General features: G+C 35.0%; 1 protein-coding gene across 3 annotated transcripts in view; it reads right to left on the bottom strand.

Moving 5' to 3' along the window:
• Positions 1-25241, bottom strand: part of TMTC2 (transmembrane O-mannosyltransferase targeting cadherins 2) — a 455354-nt gene that overhangs the window by 63385 nt on the left and 366728 nt on the right. For all 3 annotated transcript variants that reach the window (XM_002823551.6, XM_054527439.2, XM_054527441.2), the window contains 2 exons: positions 22653-22767; positions 11854-11917 (listed from right to left, as the gene is read on the bottom strand). In XM_002823551.6, coding sequence (XP_002823597.1) covers positions 11854-11917; positions 22653-22767 — 179 coding nt within the window. The remainder of the gene's footprint in view (positions 1-11853; positions 11918-22652; positions 22768-25241) is intronic.

Here is a 25241-nt window from a genome sequence, read left to right as displayed (position 1 = left end):
ATTATGTTAAGTGACCAAACTTAAGAATAATTGGTGTTCCTGAGGAATAAGACAATTCTAAAAGCTTGGAAAACATATTTGGAGAAATAATCAAAGAAAACTTCCCTGGCCTTGCTAGAGACCTAGACATTCAAATACAGGAAACACAAAGAACACCTGGAAAATTCATTGCAAAAAGATTTTCACTTAGACACATTGTCATCAGGTTATCCAAAGTTAAGACAAAGGAAAGATTCTTAAGTGCTATGAGACAGAAGCACCAGGTAACCTATGAAGGAAAGCTTATCAGATTAACAGCAGATTTCTGAGCAGAAACCCTACAAGCTAGAAGGGCGTGGGGCCCTATCTTCAGCCTCCTCAAACAAAACAATTATCAGCCAAGAATTTTGTATCCAGCAAAACTAAGCATCATATGAAGGAAAGATAGTCTTTTTCAGACAAATGCTGAGAGAATACACATTACCAAGCTACCACTACAAGAACTGCTAAAAGGAGCTCTAAATCTTGAAAAGAATCCTGGAAACACATCAAAACACAGGATCTATGAAACAAAAATACATGTTAAAAAGGAAAAACAAAAAAACAAAAAAAAAGCCAAAGTACACAGGCAACAAAGAGCACTATGAATGCAATGGTACCTCACATTTCAACATTAACATCGAATGTAAATGACCTAAATGCTCTCCTTAAAAGATACAGAACCGCAGAATGGATAAGAACTCACCAACCATCTGCTGCCTGAGGAGACTACTTAACATATAAGGACTCACATAAACTTAAAGGGGTGAAAAAAGGCATTTCATGAGAATGGGCAACAAAAAATGAGCAGGGGAAGCTATATTTATATCAGACAAAACAAATTTTAAAGCAACAGCGGTTAAAAAAGACAAAGAGGGACATTATATAATGATAAAAGGCCTTGTCCACCAGGAAAATATCACAATCCTAAACATATACACACCTAACACTGGAGCTCCCAAATTTATAAAACAATTACTAATAGACTAAGAAATCAGACAATAACATAGTAATAGTGGGGGACTTCAATACTCCACTGACAGCACTAGACAGATCATGAAGACAGAAAGTCAACAAAGAAATGATGCATTTAAACTATACCTTGAAACAAATGGACTTAACAGATATATACAGAACATTACATCCAGCAACTGTAGAATACACATTCTATTCAACAGCGCATGGAACTTTCTCCAAAATAGACCATATGATAGGCCATAAAACGAGCCTCAATAAATTTAAGAAAATTGAAATTATATCAAGCACTCTCTCATACCATAGTGGAATAAAGCCGGAAATCAACTCCAAAAGGAACCTTCAGAACCATGCAAATATAGAAATTAAAGAACTTGCTCCCGAATGAGCACTGGGTCAAAAACGAAATCAAGATGGAAATTTAAAAATTCTTTGAACTGAACGACAATAATGACAACCTATCAAAACCTCAGGGATACAGCAAAAGCAGCGCTAAGAGGAAAGTTCATAGCCCTAAGCGCCTATATCAAAGAGACTGAAAGAGCACAAATTGACAATCTAAGGTCACACCTCAAGGAACTGGAGAAACAAGAACAAACCAAATCCAAACCCAGCAGAAGAAAGGAAATTACCAAGATCAGAGCTGAACTAAATGAAATTGAAACAATAAAACAATAGAAAAGATAAATGAAACAGAATGCTGGTTCTTTGAAAAGATAAATACAATTGATAGACCTTTAGCAAGATTAACCAAGAAAAGAACAGAGAAAATCCAAATAACCTCACTAAGAAAACGAAACAGGAGCTATTACAACCGACACCACCGAAAATACAAGAGATCATACAAGGCTACTATGAACACCTTGACACACACAAATTAGAAAACCTAGAAGAGATGGATAAATTCCGGGAAAGACACAACCCTCCTAGCTTAAATCAGGAAGATTTAGATACTCTAAACAGACCAATAACAAGCAGCGAGATTAAAATGGTAATTAAAAAATTACCAAAAACAACAACAAAAAAATCCAAGACCAGACAGATTCACAGCAGAATTCTACCAGACATTAAAAGAAGAATTGGTACCAATCCTTTTGAAACTATTCTACAAGTCAGGTAAAGAAGGAACCCTTATGAAGCCAGCGTAACCCTAATGCCAAAACCAGGAAAAGACATAACCAGAGAAGAAAACTACAGACCAGGCCGGGCACGGTGGCTCACGCCTGTAATCCCAGCACTTTGGGAGGCCAAGGCAGGTGGATCACGAGGTCAGGAGATCGAGACCATCCTGGCTAACACAGTGAAACCCCATCTCCACTAAAAAATACAAAAAAAATTAGCTGGGCGTGGTAGCAGTCGCCTGTAGTCCCAGCTACTCGGGAGGCTGAGGCAGGAGAATGGCGTGAACCCGGGAGGCTGAGCTTGCAGTGAGCTGAGATAGCACCACTGCACTCCAGTCTAGGCGACAGAGCGAGACTCTGTCTCAAAAAAAAAAAAAAACTACAGACCAATATTCTTGATGACTATTGATACTAAAATCTTTAACAAAATACTAGCTAACCGAATTCAACAACATATAAAAAAGATAATCCACCATGATCAAGTGCATTTCAGAGCAGGGATGCAGGAATGGTTTAACATAACATACGTAAGTCAATAAATGTAATATACCACATAAACAGAATTAAAAACAAAAATCACATGATTATCTCAATAGATGCAGAAAAAGCATTTGACAAAATCCAGCATCACTTTATGATTAAAACTCTCAGCAAATCGGCATACAAGGGACATACCCTGTGTAATAAAAGCCATCTATGACAAACCTACAGCCAACATAATACTGAATGGGGAAAAGTTGAAAGCATTCCCTCTGAGAACTGGAACAAGACAAGGATGCCCACTCTCGCCACTATTCTTCAACACAGTACTGGAAGTCCTAGCCATAACAATCAGAAAAGAGAAAGAAATAAAGGGCATCCAAATCGGTAAAGAGGAAGTCAAACTGTCACTGTTTACTGATGATATAATCATTTACTTTGAAAACCCTAAAGACTCCTCTGGAAAGCTCCTAGAACTGATAAAAGAATTCAGCAAAGTTTCTGGATATAAAATTAATGTACAAAAATTAGTAGCTCTTCTATACACCAACAGTGGCCAAGCAAAGAATCAAATCAAGAACTCAACTCCTTTTACAATAGCTGCAAAAAAAATAAAATAAAATACTTAGGAATACATCTAACCAAAGAGTTAAAAGACCTCTAAAGGAAAACTACACAACACTGCTGAAAGAAATCACAGATGAAACAAACAAATGGAAACACATTCCATGCTCATGGATGGGTAGAATCAATATTGTGAAAATTACCATACTGCCAAAAGCAATAAAAAAATTAAATGCAATCCCCATCAAATACCACCATCATTCTTCACAGAATTAGAAATAAACAATTCTAAAATTCATAGGGAACCAAAAAAGAGCCTGCATAGCCAAAGCAAGACTAAGTAAAAAGAACAAACCTAGAGGCATTATACTACCTGATTTCAAACTATACTCTAAGGCCATAGACACCAAAACAGCCTGGTACTGGTATAAAAATAGGCACACAGACCAATGGAACAGAATAGAGAACCCAGAAATAAACCCAAACACAGCCAATTGATCTTCGACAAAGCAAACAAAAACATAAAGTGGGGAAAGGACACCCTTTTCAACAAATGGTGCTGGGATAATTGGCTAGCCACATGTAGGAGAATGAAACTGGATCCTTATCTCTCACCTTACACAAAAATCTACTCAAGATGGATTAAGGACTTAAACCTAAGACCTGAAACTATAAAAAATCCTAAAAGATAATATTGAAAAAAAAAAAAAAACCCTTCTAGGCAAGGATTTCATGACCAATAACCCAAAAGCAAATGCAATAAAAATAAAGATAAATAGCTGGGACCTAATTAAACTAAAGAGCTTTTTTGCACAGCAAAAGGAACAGTCAGCAGAGTAAACAGATGATCCACAGAGTGGGAGAAAATCTGCACAATCTATACATCTCACCAGGGACTAATATCCAGAATCTACAACAAACTCAAATCAGTAGGAAAAAAACAAACAATCCCATCAAAAAATGGGCTAAGGACATGAATAGACAGTTCTCAAAAGAAGATATACAAATGGCCAACAAACATATGAAAAAATGCTCAACATCATTAATGATCAGGAAAATGCAAATCAAAACCATACTGCAACACCACCTTACTCCTGCAAGAATGGCCATAATCAAGAAATCAAAATATAGTAGATGTTGGCATGGATGTGATGAACAGAGAACATTTCTACACTGCTGGTGGGAATGTAAACTAGTACAACTACTATGGAAAACGGTGTGGAGAGTCCTTAAAGAACTAAAAGTAGAACCACCATTTGATCCAGCAATCCCACTACTGGGTATCTACCCAGAGTAAAATAAGTCATTATCTGAAAAAGGTATGTTTATAGTGGCACAATTCACAATAGCGAAATTTTGGAACCAACCCAAATGCCCATCAATCAACGAGTGGATAAATAAACTGTGGTATATGCATATGATGGAACACTACACAGCCATAAAAACAAATGAATTAACAGCATTTGCAGTGACCTGGATGAGACTGGAGACTATTATTCTAAGTGAAGTAACTCAGGAATGGAAAACCAAACATCATATGTTCTCAATGATATGTGGGAGCTAAGTTATGAGGATGCAAAGGCATAAGAATGATACAATGGACCTTGGGGACTTGTGGGGAAGAGTGGGAGGGGGGCGAGGGATAAAAGACTACAAATATGGTGCAGTGTACACTGCTCGGGTGATGGGTGCACCAAAATCTCACAAATCACCACTAAAGTATTCATGTAACCAAATACTACCTGTACCCCAACTTATGGAAAAATAAATAATAAATAAAAAAATAAATAAAATATATGGATGTATTTGTAACTGAAAAAACCAGTCAAGGTGAAATATATATGTGCAGTATTAAAACATATTTTACTCATAAAGTCAATCTGGTGATTCTGGGATCCACATAAAATCAATGCCTAAAAGTCAGGAGACATATGGTATGTAGTATTCCCACATCACAGAAGCTTGTGGAAAGTTTTGGGAGAGGCCATGTGGTTCCTCCCCCCATTTACAAGCAGAAATGTGGTTTAACTGCTTCCCACACAAATTATTATTAACCTTGTCATTTTTTTCCAACAACGTAATAATCCTTTATATGTTAAAATCTGAATCTATCCCATTAAACTTGGTTTTCTGTTTTTTTGTTCTAATTAGGGTTGAACAATATCTTTCCCATTAGAACATACATATATAGGTGGGAAATTTTATATCCTTTCAATTAATAATAGCTCAATTAAATAATTAATCTTTTCCCCCAGAGCTCAGTCTTAGTGGTTATTTCCACTCCACAGTCATTCCCCTACCACCATACTCACTACAAAAACGATAGTCAAATTGAAAGTAATACATTACAGAATATGTGGACTACCGCATAACACAGCTGCTTTTTGTCAATAAGCTCATTTATTTGATTTTTCTCTTCCCATGTTTCTCAGTTTAATCTTTTGACATATAATCATTGCTAAAGAGCCCAAATGGATAACACTGGCTTTGATTTTATAATAATGCTCTGAAATAATTTATGTTCTAAGTACCTGGGAAAGATACAATGCATATGTGAAGTTCTCTATTGATAACATAATCCTTGAAAGATATTCTCCTTTTAATTCACATATACTAAATACACATGGAATATTTATAAAATATTCTAAATATTAGAAATGAAAAATGCAAATATAACAGTTAGCATATAAATCAGAGAGCTGAGTCCAAACTAGAAGTAATCTACCAGTGATCATCAAAAAAATGTCTCCTTATTGGTACTTATTTATTCCATGTAGATAGTACAGGCCTGCATCAAATATTACCTACTGTGCTCCTCAGAACATGCAGTTGTCCCTGAGTCTTTAACATAAAATTCTATCCTTTCTTCCCCCACAGGATTAGCAGATAACCAAATAAGCATAACTTAAATAATTTACTACCTAAAGTTACCTCCCCTCTATTTCTAGTTTTGTTTTCCCCTCTGTATCTTCACAGTCTCCTTTATCTTCTTCAGTCACTGGGGAGGAAGCAATCCTTAAATATCTCTGATATTTCCTTTGCACCTCCCCTCACCTTGGACACATTTTCAGTCTCATTTTCACATGCACACACACATTTTTAGTATCCTATTTAACACACAGACACAAACATCTCAACATCTATCTTTAATTTGTAATAAATTCAAATATTTATTTCCAAACATCATTACTGCATAAGTCTTACACCACCCACTTCCAATTCTCCATTTCCTTAACTGCTCACATCACTTATGTGAAACTGCACTCTCAAAGGGCACAAATATCCTTACTCTCGGAAGTCGATGGACTTTTTCTGTCCTTGTTTTTCTTTACCTTTTTACAGCAGTGTTCCCTGCTCATCAACTTTGCTTTCTATGCCCTGTCACTGTCTTGGCTGCCTTCCTTATTCTAAATTTGAAATGTAGAAGTTCCCAAATGCCTGAAATTGATTCTCTTCTCTTTTGTATATTCCCTCCATTGTTGATGTTACCCATTTATTTGGTACCATTTCCTTTTTGCAAATGACTCCCAAATCTCTATCCCTAACTATGGCCTTTCTTCTAACTCCTTCCTTGATAGGAATGCCCCATGAGAATATTAGAGTAAGCAAATTCTCTCACTCAGAATTTGCTCAGTCTAAACATTTTGTTCTTAGAATAAATAAAGCCCTCTGATTACAATTTTTTATATTTGTGGTATTTCTTTTCTTCCAGGTTACCTAAAATCAAAATTTGGGAACATATATGGTGGCCAACTAATTATCTTATTCACATCTTTTGAAATAATCTATCGCTTAATTTATCTTTATGTTCTTTTCCATTCCTCTCAATTTCTGTACTTTAGTTTCACTACCTTATGCCTATACTATTACCATGACCTTTTATTTAGTTTTCCCAAGGCTGTATCTCCCAACTCTATTTCCTCAAACACAATCGACATTTTTCATTTCATCATATAAATGGCCATCCTAAATTACTATTTTCAGTATGTCACTTTGCTTAATAACATTTTAAAATACAAACTCCACATTTTTAGTATGGTATCCACCACCTTTCATGTAGTTTTATGCCAGTTTCCATTTCTATCTTCCCCTATACCCTTCCTTTCCGTACCCTCCCTTTGCCCTAGTTCATGTGTATAGTTCTCCCTGCCAGAATTCTCTCCTTGTTCTTGCTAAAATCCTTACTTATAAGCATCCTATCATTTCAACCTTCTTTTAGCTTGTCAACTGTGACTCAGTGCCTCTTCAGCTCAATCCAGCTGAATGTCATTTCTCTCTCCTGTGCGCTTTGCTTACACCTAGCTCATGTGTCTCACAAAGCACTTATTAGATGCCATTATTTACTGCCCTGATGTTTGAGGATTGAGATTCCAGTGTTCTCTCCTCTACTCCCTCCCCACATTAGATTGTACATTTATTAAGGACAAGGTTAATTTTTCATAACTTTCAAATCCTACTGCATTTGGCATAGTCTTACATAAAGCTGGAACTTGATAAAAAATAAGTTGAATAAATTCATACTAAAAACAATTACATTCCCCAAAATACAAGATGTACAGATCTATCATTGCTAATTACCCTCTTCTAACTCTAGAGTTTACTAAAAGCCAAGTAAAAGCAGGTGACTTTGTACTATGCAAATTTCCCATTCTTCACATTAACCATTTTTTAAAAATCCATCAGTTAATGCAGAATTTGGCTTAATTCCCACAGGAAGAACAAAGCAGTTTCATTTAATATCCCCTCTAGTCTTTGAGAGTCAGCATTTTTTCATGCCCATTAGTGAGAGAGAAGACAGAGAAGACTGTTGTCTATTTAAAGTAACCTCCAAAGAGAAGTCAATTTATTTAAAACCAAAAAAAAATTAAAACTAAAAAAACCTAAAATGACAACTTCGATAACGAGTTTTCCTATTATAGAAACGTGTTTTAATGTATTATAAGGTTTAATTTTAGGACAATCAGCCCCAAAAATCAAGTAAATAAAATTTTAAAATGGTAATGGTATCATTTTGTAATAAATAGACTTCTCTAACTATGTATTTTGGTAAACGACAAGGTATTAAACATCTCTGATAAAGAGACAGTAGCAGAATATAAAACTTATTTTGTGCCTGTTAATTTAGACATCTTTCATTATTTTAGTATTTGATCACTGGAATTCTTTGTATATAAAATGATGCAAAAATACATTTAACAATTTCAAAGTAAATTATGTGGAAAATATGGCTTTCATATCATAGAAAAAAATAAAGAAATTCATCATAGGACATATTGAAGAAATGGAATAGGTATTTTATTAAGAAAGAATATCCCACAGACAATCAGCAAGCTTTTTAATGTGACTGTAATGAAGGTTGCAGCTTCATATTTTACTTTGTATAGTAGTGACCTGACATGAACATTGCAGAAACATTCACAGAATCTCCCACATACAACTACAGATTTTTACCCTCTCAGGGGTACTTAAAAAATAGAAGAAAATGCTTTAGAAGAAAAAGTAAGAGTAAGATTAGATTACAGTGTAGGGGAGAAAACTAGAAAAGATAATGGAACTATTTAAATAGAAGACTGGAGTTGAAGTCTGTTTGCTATGCTACCATATAGGCAGGTAACAAATTAAGTTAAAAGCAGAGCAATAACAAAGAATGTTTTTTATGAACAAAGGTAATAAACAGCTATGAACAGGATAAATGTTAAATGAATGCTTTAATTCAGATCAGATGTGTCATTGCTAATAAATCATTACACGGTTATTGTTTAAATAGGTCTCTTCATTTCGGAACAGAAATTTATATTATCATCTTGTCTGATCTCGGAAGCTAAGCAGGGTTGGGCCTGGTTAGTACTTGGACGGGAAAAATTTATATTATTGCTATGGTTTGTATTTTATCACTGTTTCCTCTGTGCTGTGGTGTTTTACTCACCTAGACCACATACTGTAAGTCAAAACACAATTCTGAAAATAGATTAGGAAAAAACCATATCTGTTGATCCATCAATAGTAACATCATTTATTTACTGTTAAATATGAACATTTTATTCTGTCCCATCCATTTAAAAAGTACTGTTGCCAGATAAGGAAAGTATCATTTGAATAAACATATTTTCAAAGGCAGTCTGCAGTGAGTTTATGCAGAAACATTTTGAGGGTTCAGAAAAAAAGGGCTTTGAGTTGGAGATTAAATACTGATTTTATGATTTGGTTAGTCTTTTAAAATTAACCATTTCACAAATCAGACTCAAGTCTTGTAATATCCGAGTGTCTTTCATTTTTTAGTTCAGGTCAGATAGCTCAGGTAGCTCTTCTCTCAAGAATCCATTGTAACATGCTGAAGATGATCATTTGACCAAACACTTGACTAAAAATCAACATGATACTCAAGTGACTAGTACTCAAACAACAATTGCATTTAACTATCATGCATTATGTATATTCACAGCATTCTATTAATGTGAAGGCAATTTAAAAAAAAGAAAAACAAAAACTCTGATCTCTGCCTTTAATGAAGTTGTAATAAGACTTCAAATTCAACCCTTTTCCTAGAAATACTACACAAAGATGCCCAACTAGGGCATTTACAAAACCATGCCTAGTGCACGCCACCCCGTTCCCTGCTGTAACTCTTAACCCACTTGTGCTGCTCCAGCTTTCTCCAAAGCACTTATCACTGTCTGACATACTAGCTCCTTCTCCTCAGACTAGATTGTGAGCTCCTAACCATTTTGTTCACTGCTGTATAGCCACTGCCTGAAGTAATACCTGGTACTCTGTAAATATTACTGAATAAATAAAATGACTATCATTATTTAGGTTTTCCAAATTTCTGGCTTGCCTTTGCTCTCTAAGATATGGCTGCATTTTTTTCCACCAAGCTTTCTCTTATGCATTCAGTGGCCTGGGTTACAGTGTGATTCCATTTAGTTTTGATAGTGGGTGAGTTATTAACTTCTCAGCCCTTCCACAGAATAGGGATCACAAAGGTATCTGTGGGTTGTTGTGAGAAATGAATGAAGTACTTAGCACAGTGCTTGGCACATAATAAGAAGTGCTCAATAAATTTTAGCTGTCATTGTTCTTAACATATGATTATTAAGTTATTTTCTTCTGTTGCAAACTGCCTATCAATTCTTGAAACGTCTCATAATTAATGTGACAGGGTTCAGAATAGCCACCCAAAGTACGGTTCCTTGTAATACTGAGTATTTTAAGCTGCAAAAAACAAAACTGCAGAAGAAGGAGGGTCATTTTATAACTTTCTCCCTCCCTTCTCTCCTGTAGTAGGTAATTAGATCCTCATTAACACTTTATCTCTGAATACACAGGGAAAAAGAGAAGAAGAACAAACAGGACTTTCTAAGTTCCTCCCAATTGATTACCATGAGATCATAACCTTTTGTCTTCTAATCATACTTCTGCATGATGTCTACAAAAAACATTTTCCTGGGTCATCATTTCTGAAGGCTCCCATATCAGGTAAAATGTATATTAACTACATTTGTATGCTTTTCTATTGTTAATCTCTCTTTTGTTTTAGGGGTCTCAGCCATGAGCCTTAGGATGCTTAAGAAAAAGATATATTTTTTTGCCCCTATAAATAAAACTCGGAGGCGTTGAGATTCAGGGCTAAGGTTGCAAGTGGATGAATCTCCTGTAAAGAAAAATAGCTACCTCCCACATAGGTCTCTTTCAGGGAACATTAATCCTCTTTTGTGCTCCCAGAAGACTGTATATACCTCTGTATAAGAATCACCACACTGTATTTCAATTAGTTGATTGTATTCAGTCTTGTCTGCTACACTGTGTGGTCCTTTAAGATACGAAATCTCTGTATTCTACCACAAAGCAGGCACTCTATAGATGCTTGCCCAATGGATGAGTTACTATAAAGAAATGAGACTGATCCCATTATTTGCACTCACATCACATGTGCACTTTCATTACTGTTTCAAAATTACATTTCCCAATAGATGGTCTTGATGTGAAGAACAGGGTAGAAGATTTTAGCACTGGTGAGAGATGCAGAAAGTATATGAAAATAAAAGCAATCTGTTGGAGTTCAGAGATGTGTCGCAAATAAAATGTGCTTAGAAGACCGAGGCAAAACCAGTTCTTATTTTCTTATAAATGGTTACTCTATTTCAATAGAAAAGATCTAATTTATATCTATCTTACTTTATAGACGCATGATTACCCAGAGAAAAATTGTAATAAAAACATTCTTGATAAAGTTGAAAAGCACAGTTATTAGAAATGAGGGCTGTGGAATAGAAAAGAGGCATACAGCTTGAGGTCTGACTATATATGAGAATCAAAAAATAATAGGTATTTAATGCCACAGCCAAAAAAACCTTCAAGGAATTGATTTTAAAAGTTATCCAAATACAAAGTATTTAGAGTGATGCTAAAGCCGGTGTTCAAGTGATAAAAATCTTACATTGCTTTATACAGGCTAGAAGACAGCAAATCTACCTCTAGAAAAAGAAGCTTGAGGCTGGCAGATTTTACTGTTGAATTAGCTGTTCAGTAGGTATTCAAAATAAGAGATCAGAGAGGGAAAGGGAGAAAGAAAAAACAAAACAAAACAAAACAAAAAACAACAAAAACCCAGTATCACGATGCTTCTATGTCTTACACCTATCATACGCTTTGAGTCTATCCCTCTGAAAATGTTTCTCATTAGGGAAGTACTTACATTAGGCCTCAGCCTGGCTGCCAGATCATAATACTTCTCGGCTGCTTCATTGAGGCTAGCCTGTCTGTAAAAGAAAAAATAAAATAAAACTGTACCATTTATTTTAGAATTACAAATAGGATCACTGTGCAGCAAAATAATGTCAATTTTTAAAAAAATTCTGGTCACACCAAACAATAAATTGCCCAAGCAGAAAAAGACTTAAAAATTGAGTGTTTGCATTGCACTTGTTATTGTATTTAAGGCATTATAAATAGTATCTTAACATAATCTATTCAGCGGGTGTTATTTCACATTTACATATTAGGAATTAGAAAAGTTATCCTACTTTTCCATGCAAAACTAGGTAATATATTATAGTGGTGGGGTTCTCCAGCATCAACATGATACCCCAGAAAAATCTGTTTTAAAAATAAATTGTCAAAATTAGTAATTATTGCTTTTGTTTTATGAAAACAGTAAAGATCTGCAGGACTTTCAAAATTCCACATCTGTCTAGAAAGACACTTTCTTTCCAGTATGGAGGGAACTTTCCATGGTGTGTAGTTAACAGAAAAAATAAAAAGTCCAGATTATGTCTCCCCTTGGACTTTGGACACCAGGGTTATAGCACATGACTTAACCTCAGCTAAATGGATGTTCTTGTTACTTAGGACTTTCATTCCTAAGTGACAGAAAGATGAAAGGATGGCCAGAATTCATTCGCGATGGTAGAAGCAATGGGACTATTTACTAGCCAGACTCTTCCTGTAAAGAACTGCTTTTGTATATCTCACTTCTGGGCCACTGAGGCTACCTTGTTTCCTGCCGATTTAAGCCTTCCAGCCTACAGTGAATTCTGTAGCTCCCATAGCCTTCAAATAGCTACGGTCAGTTTCTTTTGCTCACAGCCAAATCCTCTAAGTAGCACAACTGACTTGTACAAATAAGATGTGCATGGAAATTTGCAGATAGATTGGTTCACTGCCTATTCCTGTGATTCACAGAAAAGACCTAGGTTCACCCAACTCATTACCAGAAGCAGGGTTCTAAGGAAGTCCAGCCAGTCGTTCCTTAATATACAATATATTTTTTGATCATATCATGCTGCTTCAGAAGACCTTCTAAGATGGCAGGTAATAAGATCTAAGAAGCTTGTGGAGGTTGAGCTGGAATCTGGTGACAATATTTGAAGGGTACAGAAAAAATGCTACAGGAAAATACCAAATTCAATTTCAGATGATGTATATAGCATAACTATGATGTGACAATAATAGTAAATGGCTGGGGGTCCTGCAGTTAAAATGGAGTGGTGTTCTCTTGAAGCTGTGATGTAAAGAAGCTATTGAGACAAGAAGATGACAGGACAAGGATGAAGAGAACACAAAAATTAACTTTCTCAATTGAAAAACATAGTCAAGTTTTAAAAGATAAGGTTAACTAGCCGTATCTATAAAAGTGAATTTGTACTTTGGTCAAGCCAAATACAAACTATAAAAACATACCCCATGCAACCATATAAATTATGGAAATAATTGAAGATAACATCTCTCTGGAGAGTAGGACATATTTTTCTAATTTTTCAATGAAAAATAATTAAAAACACTGCTATTTTTAATAGAGGTTATAAAGAAAGTAAAAACCCTTGACCTAAGGCTCTACTGGACCCATGACATGTTACAATGTGCTGTTGCAATTTATATTCTCATAAATGTTAAAGCTCAATTTCAATATGTCAAGAGAAGTACTTTAGTTTGGTATGAAACAGTAAAAATTCCCTCACTAGGGTATTTAATAAAGGTTCCCTCCACCAAATTATAGAATCAATTTGGTACAGATTCATTTGTAAATCTGAACCAGAATTCATTAGGTCATGCCCTGGAAAGGTTTTCTCCCGAGGAAAATAAAAGGCATGCAGGTAGGAAATTGGAGTAACTTAATACTACAAAGAAGTCAGTTACTTTGAAGTGAGATCAACCAATAGATGCCCAACATGGAAAGTATATCTACTATTAATATTCATCTTTACGGACATTTAATCATGAGGTAGATAAGGATCAAAAGAGAAACTGGGGAATCCATCAGATAAAATGCCTTGAAAATAATAATAAACTTAATTTTTAAAAGGTTTTACTGCCCCCCAAAATGGTTATTAGTTTTTAAAGTCTTCGTATTATTCAGTGCTCTAGTTCTCAAAGGAAATATCTAGGTTAGAAAACTTAATTTCTTAAGCTAGAAGTGGAATTGATGAAATTCTGATGAGGTGGGAAAAAAAACCCACTAGGATTTATTATATATGTCATACAACTATGCAAATTAATTTTCACTCTAGGACCTTGCTTCTAATATTAAATGGTCTTTATAAACTACTAATCAGCATGTGTTTATGGCAGAACATGGAAAACTGTAGGGAAAAGAATACGTCAGTTGCACCCATGGAATGCTCATTTATATCCTCATTTTATTCTCTAGACAAAAGAGAATAATTCATGAGGAAGTGTCCAATGTCCATTTTACAGTGTTTGCTGTATTTCATACACGGCTCTGCACACAGCATCCTGGGAGCACTTAATAAATCTTAATTGTAGAGATGATTGAATCATTAATCAATATTTGAAAAGTAAAGAATTTAGCAGTATTCTGCCAGTTGCTTAGAGATTCTACTAAATATTGTCAAGAACTTCAACCATAAGATTGTTAGGGACTGATCGCAGGACTCAGATTCCCAAGACTATTAAAGCAGATGATAAAATAACACTTCCTGCATACTCGTATCCCTTCTTCCTTCCCTATTTCTTTTTTGGGACGGAAAATTTCTAAATCATCTATCCAGGAATTGATTATTTCATTTACCAGTTACAATACCACCATGAAGCAATTATTATTATTAACCACATTTTAAAAATGAGGATAATGCAAAAACAGTGCCAGATACTCACTTTCTTACTTCCTGAAATATCTCATTTTTAAAAGCTCACAATTAGATATAGTGGGAACTTTTCCCAAGTGTCCAAGTATTAAGAGAAGGCTTTGAAGGTGGGTGAAGAGGAAAGCAGTGGCTCTGCAAGAAATCTTGCTGGCCAGATGTAAACAACTTTGCATTCTGACCAAAACACACTTTACAAAGCCAGGAATGAGGTGGTGAGAAGGAAAAATCATTCATACCAGGAACCCACAATGGATCCAGATGGGCAACTTGCTCCATTTAACATGCCACCCTAGGAGTCAACATTGTTATGTCACATATCTAGAGCATTAAACATTTCATCCCTATGCCAACAATAGACAACAACTGGAGACTCAGACGGAGGCTCCTTTCTCATTACCAACTCCTACCTATCATAGCTGTTGGGACCTCCCACTCTTCACATTACCTCTGGTCTCTCAGGGCCAGGAAAGGTAAGGAAGAAGAAAAAAGTCCACATAGTATTTGTGAACCGGACTAGGAAGTAAACCCTGAATTCCCAAGAAATCACTGGAGTGAGCTGCCTATATTTTAAGTCTTTAGATTCGGGGTTTTTTGTTTTGTTGGTTGGTTTTGTTTTTTTGCCATCAGTGAAAATATACTCTCAGATCGAAAGCAAACAGGCAATAACAAAACTCATAAACAAATTTCATCATTTGCATACTGCAGAATTCCATTTTTGTACATGGGACTATAAAATTTGCATCTGTTAAATATATATATTTCTTATATCTAATTCCACTCCCTGGTGTTATTTTAGAAAAGTATGTTTTGGAACACATGTTTATGGCCCAATAGTCTTATAAAGAAAGATGTAAAGAGAAAGTTGGGAATCAAATATGTAATAGAATAACAACTTAATATACCCTATGAAATGTCTGAAGCGAATCTGATTAAAAGAACCACTTACAATTAACCACATTTTTATGTATTCTGTGAGAATTATAAAATTGCTAAATTTAAAATTTCTTCTTTAGAAATATAAATAATAAAAACTAGTGGCATTTAGAAGTAAAACTCTCTAACTACAATTATTAATAGTTGTGAATTGTCAATTTGAATTAAAAATTAATATAAAAACCACGGATACATACAAAAGATAATATTTCAGTAAAGTCTGGGTAATTATTTTCAAGAATAGCTTATGAGCATTTTTTTTTTTTAACTGGAGAGAGACTGTTGTTCATGTAACATAAAAACAGAGGAAAATAGCTGGGTTTTCCTGGATTCTCGCCAGGCTCTGATGCTTAGTTTTAAGTTACTCAAAGCAGCACTAAATTTTAATTCTAGTTGATACGTTATACAGTAGGAACAGAAGTAGAACTGAAATAATCAAAGACATAAAAATGTACAGAAGATCTTAAAATAGTGAAACCAGAGTCATACATATGTAAAAACAATGGAGCAGAAAAGGTCCTTGCAATGAAACTTCTACAATAAATTGTTTATGACCATTAAGCCTTCTTAGATGAAAACTTCTCTGTCAAGACACCGAAAATGGCTTCTGAATTTTAAAGGAAAAGACTAGAGCAGTAAAGAAAAAATGTAGCAATAAGAAGAAAAAACTACGCTGACAATATAATTTTTAAAAAAGTCCCTCTGAGAAATTCCTTGATGCCCCATGACAGTTTAAGACTCTTCTTTCACGGCCTCAAACTGTTCAGGGGCTGCTAAGGGCAGAGTTAAACCCATATCTAGAAAGATTATATAATTATGTGCAGTAGGAAAAATTAAAAGAGAGGGTATGTGTATCGGCAATGTCAACTGTTATATTCACATGTAGTAAATTACCACTTAGGTTCAAGGTGTAATGTTTGGATGAGGAGAAGGAATTGCGATGGGTGAAAGAGAAACGGCAGGATAGAACTTGCCTGTAGTGGTGGTCCAAGAATCAACGTTCTAAGCTTCTCCTGGGATTTGCTAGAAGCGTAAAATCACAAGTACTACCCCAACCTACTAAATCATAGCATGCATTTTAACAACATCCCCAGGTGTTCACTTGCACATTAATACTGGAAAGGCACAGGGTTGAAAGACGCCCACCTTCAACCTCATCTGCCACCCCACTTTGCTCTGAAGACCCTATGGTCCATTACAGCATGGTTGAAATAAGAGCCTTGTGATTGTAAATTGGAAGTAAAATATAACTTATAATTGAAAAATCCAGTGACTTTCGCGTGGTTTTGGTAAGTTTGGAAGTGTTAAGGAAGAAACTGTATGGTCCAGAGGGTGTTGGAAATATATACACATATCCCCAAGATACACACACATGTGAGCACACACAATCTGATTTGTGAAAACAATTTGATTCTGTTTTTTTTTTCTCATTTAAGAATTTAAATTTTATGTGACTTCCAGTAGAATGTATAAAGAAGTTAGCATTTCTAAATTTTATGTTTTCAATATATTGATTACATATCTGTGACTTGAATATAAAAATTAAAAGATAATGATTCTTTCTCATATATTCACTCTGCTCTCTAGAAATTAGGGAAGAAATTAGAACCAGTTGGTATGGTAGAGTTTTGCTATTTTTACTACCTTTGGGGAACAGTGATAGTTTCCACCCTTAGGCCTAGAAAAAAGGAAAGTGCACGCGTCTCAGCTGCATGCGTGACCCACATCCGAGATTAAATCATGATGATACTTCTAAAAATGTAATATCTCTTTGAGAATATAAAGTTGGAGTTCTCTCTCCAATGACTCTGTCTACTTTATAAAATTTATTATAAAAGTATAATTTAATAATATTGGAAAGCCCTCATTACTGAGCATTTATTTACACATTTCACAATCTGTTACTCTGTAAATTGTTTTCTCTATCAATAAAGTCAAGAATCATAGCATGTAAGCCATCAGTCAGGTGTAAAATATGAGGGAGCCAATGTGGCAAAGTAAAAACAGTATCATACTACATTAAGCTTTAACCCCTGCTTTACCAATGGTAAACACAGAGAAGAGTACTGACTTTGAGTCTCAGTATGCTCATCTATAAGATGGGAAGATTATAACGTTTACTTCACAGATGTACAGTCAGAGGTAATAGAGTGACAGACATAAAATGCAAAGTGTAGTGCCAGGCAGACAGAAGATGTTTGAACAAATGCTACTTTTATCCCTTACCCTGTAAGTAGATTAAACACACACACACACACACACACACACACACACACACACACCCCTTCCACTAGAGCCTATGAATGCTGTAAACCACGTAAAGTTTGTTTTTAGTGCCTCTATATTTCCTCTCAGATATCAAATACCTTCATGTACTCTCCAGCTTCCAGTTCTTCGGAAAAGCTGAATAAATCCATTCACAGAAAATGTTTCTAGTAGAATAAATGATTCAATAGTTTCTTCTCATAATGCTATAGATATAACTCTACTGTGTTCTAGCATTTTAAATTCCTTTATTTTCCTTTAATGATAACCGATCTGCTTTTTTATGCTCTCATCTGGAAGCATCTAGTAACTTTTCATTTTGTTTGAAGTACTAAAAATGTCACCATGTATTGTCAACATTCTTTATGAGAGGCCACTCAACATCTGTGATCACCTTCCCTATGAATACATTTGGTAATCAGCCAGAACAAGGATCCCACATTCTCAAGCAAGGCAGAAGCCAGAAATTCACTGATCTTCTAACTTATGTTTAGCACAGGACTCAGTTTCCACTTATCAGATGCAATCTCAAGAGAATGGAATTCAGAGGTAAGCATAATGGGAAGCAGCTAGGCCCAGGAGAATCATCTTCTAATAAATGTGATGCACACTCTGCTGGGTTCCTTGTGGGTGATGGTGGCACAGCTCCTGAACTGTAAAAGCTGCTGAGGCCAAGGGAATTCTGGGTGGTTGGGAATTATTCCTAGCTGTGTAGAGTAGAGCTCCCAACCCCACTGGTAGAGTCTGCAGGTTATAGAACACTCTTTAAAAAATCTTGTTGCTGCACAAACTAGCAAGAATGATTCTTTAGTACACAACTAACAGCTGGTCTCTACATGAAAACAGCTTAGAAACAAACCATTCTCATTGATTTTGCCTTCATTATGATGAATGAAGATCATCCTATTTTGGAAATTTTCTCTATTTCTGGATAATTCTTTATCTACTCTATGCTCTTTTTCAGAAATTTCTGTTCTTATTAACATTTACATATACACAAATAAAATTATATATAGCATATATGCTATATAAAACTACATGCATAAATATACAGTATGTAATTATATATGCATATTTATACATAAATAAAACTATCACATTATGTATACTATATATAAATGACATATAATTATATACACATATATAATTATGAGCATATATAGTATGTAGAACTATACAAATATACATATAATTACAAGTCTAATTACTTATAATTATGCATGTGAGTTCCCAATCTATCCTCCAATCTTTTATTCAGTCACCATTTTCATGTTTTTAGTATTTTGCATCAATTTCTGGGGAAATATTTATAGCTTCTACTTAAATTATTAGCCCATTAATTGTATACTACCTCCACTGTTGTTATACATTCAGAGACCCTATTAATCTCTTAGTAATCTTTTCCCAACATTATAATGTTCCTCTTTCTACTTACCTATTTCTTTGCACAGACATATTTTGTATCAGCTAAGTTAGGTTATACTTTGGGAATAAACACCTTCTAAGTCTCACTGAATTAAGACAACAAAGTTTACTTCTCACTCATTGAACCTATCCAACGCAGGTGAGGAGGGAGGTTTGTCTTTCTTTCGTCACTTAGGGATCTACGTTTCCACAATTTCTAAGTCAGAGAAAGGGAAAAGCACTGAGTCTTAGAGCTTTGGCTCAAAAGTGCCATACATCACATTCACACACATTCATTGACAAAAAAGAGGCATGCAGGACTTCAGCTTCAAGGAAGGCAGGAAAGTGTAATCCTACTGTGGTCTCTAAAACAAAGGGCCAAGCAAACTTGCTGAATGACATTAATACTACTTCCACCACAGAGTGTTCTTGTGAAGCACTTTGATGACAGGAATTTAGAGACCCTCTAAGAGGCTTTTATGTTTTTAATGTTAACCTGCCTCACTGAGGCCCTTTATTTTGATACCTCTGAGTTGGCATTCTTATCCGAACTGCCAAATTGAATAATATATTTCAAAACTTTATATTAGCTTATTCTACAGAGAAAGATCTTTGTCCATTTCTGGTAGCTGGAATGGGTCTATTGGAAACTTCTCAAATTTCAAACCTCTTGAAGTTCTCAGTAAGATAAAGATTTGCCCCTTGATGGCTGGCCTCAGGATCTCACTTCTTCCAATCTAATCTCATTCAGATGGAATGACAACTTTTTTCTTTTTGCTACATTTGTAATGAGCAGCTCTCGCTCCCTCTCCCCTCATTTATAGATTCTTTTGGTCATTACATTGAAAATTTGCCAAGAAAAGGGAAGTTAAATCAGTATGTTCAAACCTTTTCTTGAACTATAACTTTCCCTAAATTGCTGATTTGGGATAGTGGGTAAACCACTTATCCAGCGAACCAAGTGAGACACAACCAGGAGACACCCAGTCTCTCTCACACCCAAATGGTCACTAAACCCTGTCAATTTTGTCTCCTAAATATCTCTCAAAAGAACATAGTTCCTGATAAAAGAATATCAAACTTAATTTAGAACTATGTGGCATCGCACCCAGGAGAAAATTTACATGTAACATTAAATAAGCAAAATTTTGATAACTAACCATTTTGACAAAAGTATATTCAAGGGGAAACCAATAACCTTTCTTACTCCTTTAGGCAAACAAAGCCCTGAATGTTCTCAACTGATAAGAAAACAGACTGGTATTCAGCTTGACAGCAAGCACTCCAGAAATGCTTGAATTTGACAGAGGTGAAAAACAGAAAAGCTAAGTAAAAACATTCATGAAGACTGCCATCCAGTTGATTAGAAGAAAGTCAGGCTGCTGTGGTCACTCTTGCAGTCAATATAGGAGGGCACCGACTGACTGCAACTTAATGACGCAGAAGACCGGAGAAAGCTGGAGAGGAGGTTCTGAAAATAAATCCTAAAGATTTCCTCACTGCCAGTATATAACAAAAACTTTCCACTGGTTTCTAGCACTAAGGCAACTAAGAAAAAATCATAAGTGATGTCTTTAACAAGGACTTTATTTTGTAATACACTTATAATGGGTTTCTATTGGTAGACTTTGAATTTCAGACATGGATTTAATATGTAGCAAAATGCCTTGTTGATAAAAGTATCTGTTATTATCAAGATGAATTTGCCTGTGTGTATTTGTGCTTTCCCATTCTTGCAAATTGTTTATTGTGGCTGAAAGCAGTGTTTTATTCATGAGGAACAAAAAGTCCTTATCTCTGTAATAGTACCTAACCTTGTCACACAAATTGAGGTGTCTTTTAAAAATTATCTTTGCATTGAAGGCTCTTGCAGATTGGTTACAGTTTATTTTATAAATATACCAATAGTCAATTGAATCCTGATTTCCCTTTGTAGGTGTCAGCTTTCTTGAGTTCATCACAAAACAAGTACTTTAGGGATGCTAACATTAATGTTGAATGAGGACATTCAACTAAAATGTCTCTGTATTATTTTTTATAACTACAGGTGAATCTACAATCATCTTAAAAGCTAAAAAAATAGTCCTTCTACTTTTTTCAAATGTCCTCATTTTAAAACCATCCAATTGTGAACCAACTTCTCTGTTATTATTCTTCTCTTGTAAGAGTAATCTACGTAATTACAAATCTATCCCTGGAAGCCAAGCACAGAGACCACAGTACAGAAGTCATATAATGAAGCATTTAGGTAGGGATTTAATGAAGTGATATTCGAGTAAGAATATGGGTGGAGTTATATGTACATATATATATAAAACTAACATGACAAATAATGTTTTTTAAACAACGATGTAAATCATTTGATTAAAAACAGTTAAAAAATCCTCCTTTAATCTAAAGAACCATTTATGAATGTACTGACTTTTTTTATATTCACACACAAAAAAACCTGATAATCTGGCGTTATATTTTAGTTTTTTTGCTCTCATTGTAATTAGCCTTTGTAATAGTCTTCTCAAAACAGAAGAATTAAAAGTTAAAAAAAATGTATTGTTTCACGACAAAGCAATAGTGTTGATTACAGGGCTATTTTGAGAATTTCATGGGCCTTAAGTATACTTGTATTTGATAATCCTCTCCACTATTAAACATTAAAATGTATCCACATGCCACAGTCAATATAATTAACATAAAAACACAAATATTGAGATGCAGTTTACTGACATAATGTTTTGATTTGGAGACATTTAATTAGACATGTATTATATTCATTTTTGCAGTTTCCTTTTTGTATTTTATGACTAGTAATTTTTAGAGGGAAGGGAAAGGAGGTTGCAGTAATTTTCAGAAAGTCCTAAAAATTCATATGCCCTACACGTGGTGCACATAGACCAGGGGAGTCCAATCTTTTGGCTTCCCTGGGCCACACTGGAAGAAGAAGAATTGTCTTGGGGCCACACATAAAATACAGTAACACTAATAATAGCTGATGAGCTTAAAAAAAAAAAGAAAGAAAAAGCAAAACACCTTACAATAATGTTTAAAGAAAGTTTATGAATTTGCATTGGAATGCATTCAAAGCTGTCCTGGGTCACATGTGGCCCATGGGTCACCGGCTGGATAAGCTTGAATAACCTATAATGAATACAATATTTCTAATTTTTTACATAGTTAAGCAGCATGATTGATTCACATTGAGAATGTGGAATAAGGTGGTATGATAGGAAAATTCATATAATTAATTACCTTCTCAAAGCCTAGGCTTTGAGGCACAGCAGCAAAAACTAACCTGAGCATGTGGGCAGCATTGAAGACAACATCAAACTCTGTGCTGTCTAGTTCAGCTGCTTTTTTTGCCATCTCAGCTGCTTCTATGAGACGAGCTTCTTCCAGAAGAAACTGACCTGAAAAGTATAAAAACCAGTGAGCTTCAACTCAGAAAATCCCATGAAACAATGAAGCTGTTATTAAAGAAAAATAAGTACAGTGGTAAAGGTGATTTGAAGCTAAGATTTAATAACATACTCATTATTTAGAGATTATTTATATGCCTTTTGCTTAATTATGGAACATTTCAAGGTTTCTATTTGCTAACTTAAACTTTTTTTTTCTTAAAAAGAAATCGTCTATAGACTATTCAGCAAGATATAGGATGAATAAATTTAAAGCTATATTACAAATATGAGTTGAGCTGATTTCCATTGTTATTACATTAAAACAGCTCCTGTCTCTGATGCGTATGTACAAACAGGTATATTCATATTGACAAATATGCATTTCTCATATTTAATATTAAATTACTGATAAACATAGGGAGGTAGGTTAAGCATTAATTTACTCAATTAGATTTAATAATAATTATGGAATAAATATTAACAAGTTCAGATTTGTGAGATTACTTTCAGGTTAGCTTTATAAGGTTAGAATTACTGCAGAGTCACAGAACTCTTTGAACTGTACCTCAAAAATTATTATATAATGCTATCCCAGAAACATATTGTGAGGGTAAAGAAAACAAAAGTTAGGCCCAATTTTAATGTCATAAATATACAGACAGAGACAACAGGTCACTTTTTAAATAGAGATTGAACAGTAACGGTAGTAATGCTAACTAAGCCTTATCTGATATGGATATTCAAATAAAAACCAAATTAAAGGATGACAAACATATGCTGAAGCCATCCATATAGTTGCCAGGTTTTTCAAGTTGTGGTATAATTATTATCTCTTCCTGTTTGAGGTTTCATGTTTGTTTAAAGTTCAAAAATTTAAAAGTACTAAAAATAGTTATAAAAATGATTAAGTTCTGAGTTGCACACAAAAACATAAAACTTTGAAAATGTCAAGAAGACATATACACAGCCAACAAGCATGTGAAAAAATGCTCAATATCCCTAATCATTAGAGAAACGCAAATCAAAACCACAATGAGATACCATCTCACACCAGTCAGAATGGCTATTATTAAAAAGTCAAAAAATAACAAATGCTGGCAAGGTTGCAGAGAATAGGGAAGGCTTATACACTACTGGTGGGAATGTAAACTAGTTCAGCTTCTGTGGAAAGCAGTATGCTGATTTCTCAAAGAACTTAAAACAGAATTACCATTTTACACAGCAATCCCATTATTGTGTACATATGCAAAATAACAGAAATCGTTCTATCATAGACACATGCATGTATATGTTCATTGTTAACAGTATTCACAATAGCAAAGACATGGAATTAACCTAAATGCTCATCAATGGTAGACTGGATAAAGAAAATGTGGTACACACACCATGGAATAGTATGCAGCCACAAAAAAGAATGAGATCATGTCCTCTGCAGTGACCTGGGTGGAGCTGGAGGCCATAATCTGAAGCTAACTAACACAGGAACAGAAAACCAAACACCACCATGTTCTCACTTATAAGTGGGAGCTAAACATTGAGTACACGTGGACACAAAAAGGGAACAACGGACACAAGGAGCTACTTGAGGGTGGAAGTTGGCGGTGGCGGGGAGATCAAAAAACTGCCCCTTGGGTACTATACTTATTACTAGAGTGATGAAATAATCTGTCCACCAAGCCCTTGTGACACACAATTTACCTACATAGCAAATCTGCACGTGTATCCCACACGTGTACCATGCATGTGTAACCTGTACGTGAACCTAAAATAAAAGGGAAAGATAAAAACAAACAAAATAAAAATGCTAAATGCTCTCTGGTGGCTAAAGAGCCCATTATTTACTGCTTATTTAATGAATATTACAAATTGTCTTCTAATGCAAAAGACTATTTCTTAAATAAAAAAGAAATACCTCTATTTTAAGGATTTATAATAAACCATAGCTGGCTGGACGCAGTGGCTCACGCCTGTAATCCCAGCACTTTGGGAGGCCAAGGCAGGTGGATCACCAGAGGTCTGGAGTTCGAGACCAGCTTGGCCAACATGGTGAAAGCCAGTCTCTATTAAAAATACAAAAATTAGCCGGGCACAGTGGTGGGTGCCTGTAGTCCCAGCTACTAGGGTGTCCGAGGCAGGAGAATTGCTTGAACCTAGGAGGCGGAGGTTGCAGTGAGCCGAGATTGCGCCACTGCACTTCAGCCTGGGCGACAGAGGGAGACCCTGTCATTCATTCATTCATTCATTCATAAATAAATAAATGCCACTGCTTGCATTTAAGTATTTCTAAACTTCAGTTAGTAAACAATGTGGAGTAAAGGTAAGCCTATGATTATAAAGACTTTCTGTTTTTTTCAAAAGCAAGTGACAAAATTTTAAGACTAGGACTTGGAGATCACTCATCTATTTCTACAAGAAGTTTCACATCACTTTCTTAGTTTGTCACCTAACATTCTGTGCCTTTCTTATCTCCCAAAACAAATAAA

The sequence above is a fragment of the Pongo abelii genome, chromosome 10 (assembly GCF_028885655.2).
Source record: "Pongo abelii isolate AG06213 chromosome 10, NHGRI_mPonAbe1-v2.0_pri, whole genome shotgun sequence".
Lineage (NCBI taxonomy): Eukaryota > Metazoa > Chordata > Mammalia > Primates > Hominidae > Pongo > Pongo abelii.
The sequence above is the reverse complement of the archived record's forward strand: the minus strand, read 5'-3'. Positions and strand labels throughout refer to the sequence as shown.